This window comes from Malus domestica, chromosome 01 (assembly GCF_042453785.1).
Source record: "Malus domestica chromosome 01, GDT2T_hap1".
NCBI lineage: Eukaryota > Viridiplantae > Streptophyta > Magnoliopsida > Rosales > Rosaceae > Malus > Malus domestica.
In genome coordinates, this window is record NC_091661.1 from 30,838,496 (window position 1) to 30,846,859 (window position 8,364).

Here is an 8,364-nt window from a genome sequence, read left to right on the forward strand (position 1 = left end):
GCGCATATTAACTTTTAAAAAACGTACTGCGACCGTGTTCCGTTTAGTGGGTAGAAATTTAGTTTAATTAAAAAATATGCAACTACCATATTTCTTTAGTTCTTTAATTTGTTTTTAAACATATGGTACACACAAATTTTATATGCAATTGGGTTGGCAAGAAAAAGACTAACTCTTGCCAATAATGTGGATAAGTGTTACATTCCAAACATTCTTAAATTTTAAATGATTAAATTACATTAGATATATATATATATATATATATATATATAAATTACATTTTTAAGAAATAAGATAATTAAATATCAATAAAACATTAACATTTAGTCATATTATAATTTTAAGCATAGGTTAGTATGCACTCTTCCAACTGTAAACCAAATTTCATTTGGTAAATAGTATGTAATTCGATTAGTTAAGAGTATTCGTTTTTGCATCTAACGTTCTATGGTCATATCTCTCTTCCGTAATTTAAATAAATTAAATGTAGAATATTATTATTGTTTGTCAAAATAATTGTAACTAGAAAATGAAGGTGAAAACCACAACTAGGTCAAATGAAACACCATATGTTGTCACCAAAACACAAAATGAAAACCAAAAGGACCAAGCCACGTACAACATCAACGGCACATGGTACAAGCAGCTTTACTCAAAATTTCACCCCCATAAAAACACAAAAACTACAAAACACCGCATGTTCTTTTGCCACTCAGTACTAATCTGATAGTATACCTCTTCACTCGAAAATGAGAGATTTCGAATCTCATAAATGACGAATTCGATACCAAATTAAATTGTCTATTGTGTGACTTAACCGAACTTCTTATCTGGTGTAAAAATATCGTGTAGTAAAAAAACAAAAAAACAAAACACCACCTGCCTGCGACCGACGTTTTCACTCTGTTTCCCTTCCCACTTGGTTTTAAATTTCTAATGCCTAAGCTCTGTCACCAACGTTTCAGTAAAGCCTGCCTCTGGAAACCCTAGCAGTAGCAGTAGCAGTCCTCCTCTCCGAAGCCTTCCATTTTATGGTAACTCCAAACCTTTTTGTTTTTTCCTCCCCCCACACGATTTTTGTTTTTTTTTCTGGGTTATCTTTCTGCTTGTTTTTGCTTCAAGATGCTTCCTTTCAGTTCTCTTATCATAAATTTTGATGTTTGTTTGGTTGCTGAGAAAAGGGTAGGAAGAAAAGAAGAGAATTGAGTTGGAGATTTGGGTTTGGGGGGGGGGGTGATGTGTTGTTTTCTTTTTTTCTTTCTTGGATTCTCTTGGCAACCAAACAAGGGTTCAGGGGGAAGTGATCATTGGTTGTTGGTTTCTGAGATTTGTTCTCTGTTTAGATGCCGAGAGTTGATGGAAAACGAGAAGGATTGTAATTTACCAATTAATTCCAGAAACAGAAAAACAAAGTTGTTCCTTTTACATAAATGGATGATTGGAAGTGGTGAAATCAATCCATTTCCTTGTTTGGCATGTTATACTAATCTTGTTAGATGAAAATTTGCCCGTCTTGCATATTCGACATTCCAATTGTTCATCCTTTTGTACACAATTTTTATGATATTTCAGGTCATAATTGGATTTATTGGTCTCTCAGATTTAGCCATCGTAGAAAGTTGAACAGAAGATCTCGAGCCAAACAAAAGCTCGGAGTTTAGGTGCATTGAAGTGAAATGAAGATATTGCAGGTTTTAGCATCATTTATATGTATTCTCAATCTGCGAGTTATCGTTGATTTTATTAATCTGACAGACAATGATAGCACCCGAATTTCTCTAAGCCAGTGTTGTTGTATGAAAAGCTCTTAGCTGTTTGTTGCCATAAACCATACAACTGAATTGTTTCCCCCCTCCTAGATAGCCTCACATTTTGATGAGTTCAAAACAGTACATTTATTTCGCAAGTCTTGTTTACTTCTTTGAGCTTCGTATCCCTAAGCAAGAGGACTTTCACAGGATAAACAGAAGTCAATGGAGAAGCAATTTCCCCATAATGACCAACAAAATGGCGTCAGCGAGGTTCCTACGGTGGACTCTGGTTCAGTATCTATTTCCAGCAACAAGAGTACAAAAGTCACGCGTGAAGATATTGAAGTTGTAAGACATATTTTTACTTTACTTGTTTGAGCTTGAGTTTGATTTTGTTCCAAGGACGAAACTTAATTACATTGTTTTGCTTGGGTAATTAATGAACATTGTAGGTCCAGAATTTGGTTGAAAGATGTCTGCGGTTGTATATGAACAAAAATGAAGTCATCAATACCCTGTTAGATCGTGCTAGGATTGAGCCGGGCTTTACAAGCTTGGGTATGCCACTACATACATAATTTCCTTTGTTTTTTCTTCCTCCAGACACATGGAAATAAAGCTTTCCATTCCCTTTTATATGACATCTTCAATTTTCTTCATTGTTCGCAATGCATAAGTATTACTAGTTGATGGCGCAAAGGAAGATTTTGACTTTGTCGTTATATTGCTGCTATATGTTTCGAATTGCTCTAATTGTCATATTTTTTATTTTTTTTATTTAGTACTTGAGAAATTGGAAGTAGAAAATGCAGAATTTTTCAAGGCTTACTACACGAGGCTAAAGCTGAAAAATCAAATTGTTATGTACAACCGTTTGCTTGAGCAACAATACCATCTGATGAAACAGCAAGAGCCTCCAGAGGTTCCATTGCCTCCCTTGCATAATGGGATGCATTACATGCCAGGTATTTTCTTTTCCGAGAACTTGAATGTATAGGCACACGTCAGCGTTTTAAATTTTTGTAGAAGAAAGGAGTAGGAGCTGCATTCCGTTTTCTCTTCTTTCAATGCCAATGACCAGTTTTTGAGTTCCAATTCCAACTTTGGTAAAAAGGAAAATTATACTTAAATTCGGAAAAATATTCAGGAGGAAATTATACTTAAATTCGGAAAAATATTCAGGGGGAATTTACTCGTAATTGAGATACACCTTGTTTGGCTTATTTGTTGAGACATTTCTTTCCTGAGCATGGTCATGTAAAGTGTAAGCCATACTGAATGCAAATGGCTAAAATGCATGTCTTCTCGTATTCAAATTCCTTCTCACTTTTGGTGTTGGTTTATTGGAAGGTTGTCGGCTACTTCTAACTGAATTCTATGCCATAGATCTAAATGTAATGTGATCCCTTATTCCTCGTTTGTTTATATTTAGTGCAGTTAACAATTTACCTATGGGATACCCCGTCATGCAGCAACCTCCATTTCCGTCTAAGGGTCATCACCCAATCAATTCCATGGGCACTATATCGAGTTGTCATTTGGTCAATGGAATCCCTGCTCATGGAAATTTCCACCATATGCCCCTAAACTTATGTCAAGAGTGAGGATTCTATCTCGCATCCACTTTTTCTTTAGTTGTTCTAAACATTCAGTAAAGTTTCTGTCACGCACGCACACAGTGACCGTCGTTTGTGATGTGTTCTTGATCATCATTGACAGCGGTATCAAGACAGAGATGGTTTCGAGTCCTGTATCAGTGTCCAATGGCCAGTTTCCTTACACTACATCAGAAATATCAGGGCTAGGCGCAGACACATCGATGCTTGATCCTGCATTTACTCACTTTGCAAATTTGGAGAGGTTCGGTAATGGAACAGATGGTGGAAAGTTATCGGGACAGGCTCCTTGGAATTTCGGCCTCGTTGATACTGCTGGATGGCCAAACTTACCAGGTAAGAACAGTTTTCCTTGATGCACAATCTTATGTTGAAGAACATGGACACGGGAAACAGTTTAGTATACCGAACTAGAGTTTCTAATAAGTTTTGGGTGTGAAGCCATGGTGCGCTTGTTAACCGTTTCCTCTTTTATTGATGGATTCTTCTTCAACTTATTTCATGAACAGATCTTGGATCACTTGGAAACTATTCGGGTTCACCCTTTCTGCCTTCCGACTCGGACATAATGCTTGATTCTCCAGAGCAAAATGACATGGGTACTAAAACCACATTACTCAAATGCTTCGTCCCTCGATGTTTCCATTTGAACATTCTTTTCGTTTCTTACTAGTTTGATTGCATCGATGATTCTTTGGTTTGGAGAAGAAAACTAAGTACTACCTTACGCGTTATTTTCGCAGTGGAAGAGTTCTTTGTCGACCCTGGTGAAGGCTCTCAATCGGAGTAACCTTTCTTACGCGCCAAGGCAACGCGGTCTCGTGTATTTTGGAGCTCTCTTTTGTTTAGGATGAGGTAGATGCTATTTTTGAGCAATGAGTACATGTAAATTTTGAGTCTCGATTCTCTTCGTTTTTGTACGTACTTTTTCGGGTTCGACTTTTACGGGTCCGACTTCAGACTCTACATGTTTAATAATTTAGGGATTGAGCCCTAAAACATGAAGTGCGCCACTCAAAACACCCGATCCGACATTTTACAGCTATGCAGAAGAGGTATACAATGCAAACATGTACAAATACGGCAACCAAAACAGGTCGAAAACCCCGTCTTCTACGTACAGGAAATCGAAAAAATTAGATACAAAACTAATGAATAAACAAAATTGCTTTAATTTCTATAAGCACATTCATCCATTTGCATGCGCAAATGTAATATTCAGTTTTCTTAAAAATGTTGACAAAACCACACATGCAATATGTAAAATTTCTAATCTTGGTGAGCGCTGGCTGGCTCTGCTTTGTCATGCCGGAACTTCACCACAATGCACGTTATGTTGTCGGCACTGCCACGGCAGAAGGCGACCGCCGTTAACTTTCGAGCTGCTGCCTCGGGTTCTTCTTCTGTTTTGGCAACTTCAACAGCAACCTGAAACATGAGGCAGAAATAGATAAGCAGGGAGCCAGGGTTCTTATCATTGCAATAATATTGCAAAACAACCGTTCGCCTACACAAAAGAACTCGCCCATCCCATGTCCGATCGTGAAAGGACCGGTGAATGGCCTTGTGTCTGCATATGTGTCAAAATCGAAGGTAACAGCCAGGATAGGATTTACCTCATTCGTTAGCACATCCCATACCCCATCACTAGCAAGCACTAGAAACTCAAAATCATCATCCACCACCTGGTCCTGAAATAGAAAGAAAAAAACTGATGAAAATTTTGCTTTAACTTCCAATCTGTGTTGGTTTTCGAAATCGGGAATGAAAAATCTTCCAATCTAGGGGATACAAATATATGTAACATCCACGAGTAAACAAGTATTTTGTGATATACGCTACCAAAATAAGACTCCTCGGATACAACAATTAGTAGGAAATTACCATTTACCATTCAGAAAGAGTAAAGACGGGTTCACCACACGGACAGATTAAATCCTCAGAAAACAAATAAAGAAATAAGTTAATCCAGAATCAAACAGCGACAAGTTCAATGATCACCTGGATCTCAGGTTCTGCAACAACATATTGCTTTAACATGCGGTTCCCAAAAGCCCGAGACATAGCCAGCACACCTCCTACCCTCCAAGTGCCTGAGAACATAGCAGAAAGAAGTAGGTCACTTGCTGATTTATCATAATGTTGTAAACAGTGAAACCGTATAGAAATTTTCAAGCCCATGAATAAAATCAACACCTGATGCTTGAATAGCACATTACCTGCCCACATTACAACACCCCCAGCATTTTCAATTCTCTTCCTCTCATCACTTCGATTTGGTTTATGATCCTCGGATAAAGCAATAGCTGTCCAAAATGGGAAAAAAAAAAGTTAATTTTAGATATCCAGCATATCAAAATATTAAACTCTTACATTCAACATTGTCAGCATGGAAAGGTGTCGGATATACTTCATGATGAATTCTGTTACGTATCATAATATTTTTAACCACTTTTCAATGACTAAGGATTCAATTTATACCTTTTCCTGCCTTTGATATTACTGTACGTGAATCTCCAACATTGGCAACATATAGATGGTTACCAACCAAGACTGCTGTTGAAGCAGTAGAACCATCATCCCGGTATGTATCTCTTTCAGAATCCAAAAAGTCTGCATCGGTCTGTTGATACGATTCACCTGCAAGGTCACCCAAGTTACCCAGAAGAACCAAACAGACCTATGTCACAGGGTAGAATAGTGTTCAGTGCAGGACCCCACAGCTTGATGAAATGACAGGTGTAAAAAAATTTCATCTCTTTCCAAATGAACTAAGAGGACACAAAACTAAATAATTCCACTTGTATGGGATCCTGTGTCAGAACAATAGACATGCTACAACCATATCACCCTAACACTTTATTGTATGTGCTGCACAAATTTAGGTATAAAGGAACGCACTAATAGCTAACTTTGTGTCTGTCATGAATTGTGGATGCTTCATGAGATTGTCAAATAGATGCTCCTTCAAGTATTGAGCAGCACGAGAACCACCGTGACCTGTAAAGACAGACAAAAAAAATTAGAAAACCTTGCATCATACATAGGACAAGTACTTTCTACTTCAGCCAATAGGCAAAATGCTTATATTTGACTGAAATCTCAGGACAATTACATCTTAGGAATAAGGTCAAAGTTATGTAGCAGTACCCTCAGATATATGCGAGTAATATCAACCGACTCCGTAATTAAAATGATACAAGCTTTGATTTTTTCCTTTACGTGGAAAGTTACCACACGTAGCATCTAAAGCAGCAAAAGTTATCAGTTTTGCCCAACCGTTTGCCACTGCAGTTTCCTAAGGGTTCAGCCACTAAATGGTCCCAAATATGTTCGAAAAACCTAAATATACTCCACGTGTCCAAACACTCTTGATTCTTATGTAGACAGCATTCCATAGACATTGTAACGAATGATTTTTAGCCCTACATTTAAGACTTTTAGTAATCAGAACATATTCCGTTATCTAAAACAAAAAAGGAATATAACGAGAATCTAACCATCGAAAATTCCAAACAGGCAGACCATTTGCCCATCAATTTTGGACATTTTAACATCATAAAAATCCTCCATGGTTGCTCTTTTTCCCCTGAAACTTGAATAACCGCAACTCAGTTTTCCACCTTCGCTGTCAACGAGACAAAGACAGGAACATGAAGGTAAGTCCAAAAGGCACCAGTTAGATCATTCAATCTCAGAACGGGTCAACTTATAGCTGAATAAGGGTATCACTTTCGCCTATAAATTTTACCCAAAAAATAAAGACAAATAAGGAGAATCGATATAAACCTTTTACACCCTCCACTGGTATATTCACCATCCTCATCTTTGTCAGGCAGCACATCAAAAACGGATCCCTGGTTATCCGTCGCACCTGTATCAACCATCATCCTTAAACTCACCCTAAATGCTCGGTTCCGCGAATTGGCAAGCATGCAAAATCTATCAGTATTGTTGAAATGCACCCTTGCTAAACTCGCCCTAAATGCTCGGTTCCGCGAATTGGCAAGCATGCAAAATCTATCAGTATTGTTGAAATGCACCCTTGCCTTCGTAGACGTTACGATATGCCCAGCATGAACAATCACACTCCTTATGTAACTTTTGCATATCATCTAAACATAAACCGGTCTACCAGCGGAAACCAGATCTTCTGCAAATGCACAGCAGAAATCGAAAATCACCAAAAGATGCCAACGTAACTAACAAAATTTCGAGTAAATCGATTAATCGAGCCTACTCCGATTGAGCTAAAGCTAATTTCATAAACAAGCAACAGGAAGATGCAAAATGAAAACAACATTTTCTAGTTTCTATCACTTTCCTCCTCAGCTTTCTCGGCAACCAAACAGGAAGTTAATTGACAAGTTCACAAACAGAAAACACATACGCACGTCCACAGGTAATCAAAAGCAGATCAAGAGCTAAATTCGATCAAATTTCGCGATGAAATTAAGGAGAAAAGGTTGAATTGATTACAGAATTGTGGATGGAAATCTTCGAGTTCGAGCACCGAGTCGGATCGGATCGGATTGATAAACCGGGCGCAGACGGCAAGGATCCGAATCTAAAAGTGTGATCCAATCAGCTCCATGCGTGCACAGGAATGTTTAAAGTACAATTTTCTCGCTCTAAAAACCTGATAGAATATGGAACCCTAGAGAGAGAAAATAAGAGAGAGACTGAGTGAGCGAGTGCGATTCAGGCGGTGGATAGAGAGAGGAGAGAGAGAGAGAGAGAGTAAACGAAGTGAGAAAGAGAGATGCTTTTTGCAGCTTGTCAGTGAATAGAGGTGGCCACGTGGCGGCTTTCATACATCCACTTTAGGAGTCATATGGTGCAGCCGCATCCACGAGGGGTTTTGAGACTCGTAATACTTGTATGCCACGTGTTTTTCTACTTTGCTTCCTCTCCTTAATCGGTAAGAGAGATTTTTTAGTGTGACCAGTAAACGTAGTGATACACCATGTGTTACTGTATAAATGATTAGATACGTG

The 8,364-nt window shown here is 38.2% G+C and overlaps 2 protein-coding genes across 3 annotated transcripts; one reads left to right on the forward strand and one right to left on the reverse strand.

Moving 5' to 3' along the window:
* The first annotated feature begins 881 nt into the window (after positions 1-881).
* On the forward strand, positions 882-4,372 carry LOC103443558 (uncharacterized). Of its 2 annotated transcripts, none has more exons than XM_070826983.1 (9): positions 882-1,034; positions 1,601-1,691; positions 1,959-2,099; positions 2,204-2,309; positions 2,534-2,716; positions 3,189-3,351; positions 3,471-3,703; positions 3,877-3,966; positions 4,111-4,372. In XM_070826983.1, the coding sequence occupies exons 2-9, from the start codon at positions 1,677-1,679 to the stop codon at positions 4,155-4,157; spliced, it is 978 nt and encodes a 325-aa protein (XP_070683084.1). In that variant the 5' UTR covers positions 882-1,034; positions 1,601-1,676; the 3' UTR covers positions 4,158-4,372. The 2 variants fall into 2 exon arrangements, with proteins under 2 accessions (XP_070683084.1, XP_070683090.1); XM_070826989.1 differs by having other exon boundaries at positions 898-1,034; positions 1,573-1,691.
* Positions 4,373-4,519: 147 nt separating this feature from the next.
* On the reverse strand, positions 4,520-8,148 carry LOC103443541 (probable protein phosphatase 2C 76). The gene is made up of 9 exons (XM_008382418.3): positions 7,847-8,148; positions 7,157-7,520; positions 6,868-6,995; positions 6,269-6,367; positions 5,849-6,007; positions 5,587-5,673; positions 5,369-5,460; positions 4,984-5,058; positions 4,520-4,795 (listed from the first exon to the last, which is right to left on the reverse strand). Exons 2-9 carry the CDS (start codon positions 7,480-7,482, stop codon positions 4,637-4,639), a joined length of 1,125 nt encoding a protein of 374 aa, XP_008380640.1. The 5' UTR covers positions 7,483-7,520; positions 7,847-8,148; the 3' UTR covers positions 4,520-4,636.
* Positions 8,149-8,364: the final 216 nt, after the last annotated feature.

Excerpts from the sequence above, each read along its gene's own strand:
- LOC103443558 (XM_070826983.1), top strand. Across the intron at positions 2,717-3,188 it reads TGGGATGCATTACATGCCAG|TTAACAATTTACCTATGGGA; the intron begins GTATTTTCTTTT and ends TATTTAGTGCAG. Across the intron at positions 3,352-3,470 it reads CCCCTAAACTTATGTCAAGA|CGGTATCAAGACAGAGATGG; the intron begins GTGAGGATTCTA and ends CATCATTGACAG.
- LOC103443541 (XM_008382418.3), bottom strand. The coding sequence starts at position 7,482 with ATGATATGCAAAAGTTACATAAGGAGTGTGATTGTTCATGCTGGGCAT. Across the intron at positions 5,674-5,848 it reads AATATCAAAGGCAGGAAAAG|CTATTGCTTTATCCGAGGAT; the intron begins GTATAAATTGAA and ends CATTTTGGACAG. Across the intron at positions 5,461-5,586 it reads GGGTGTTGTAATGTGGGCAG|GCACTTGGAGGGTAGGAGGT; the intron begins GTAATGTGCTAT and ends CTATGTTCTCAG.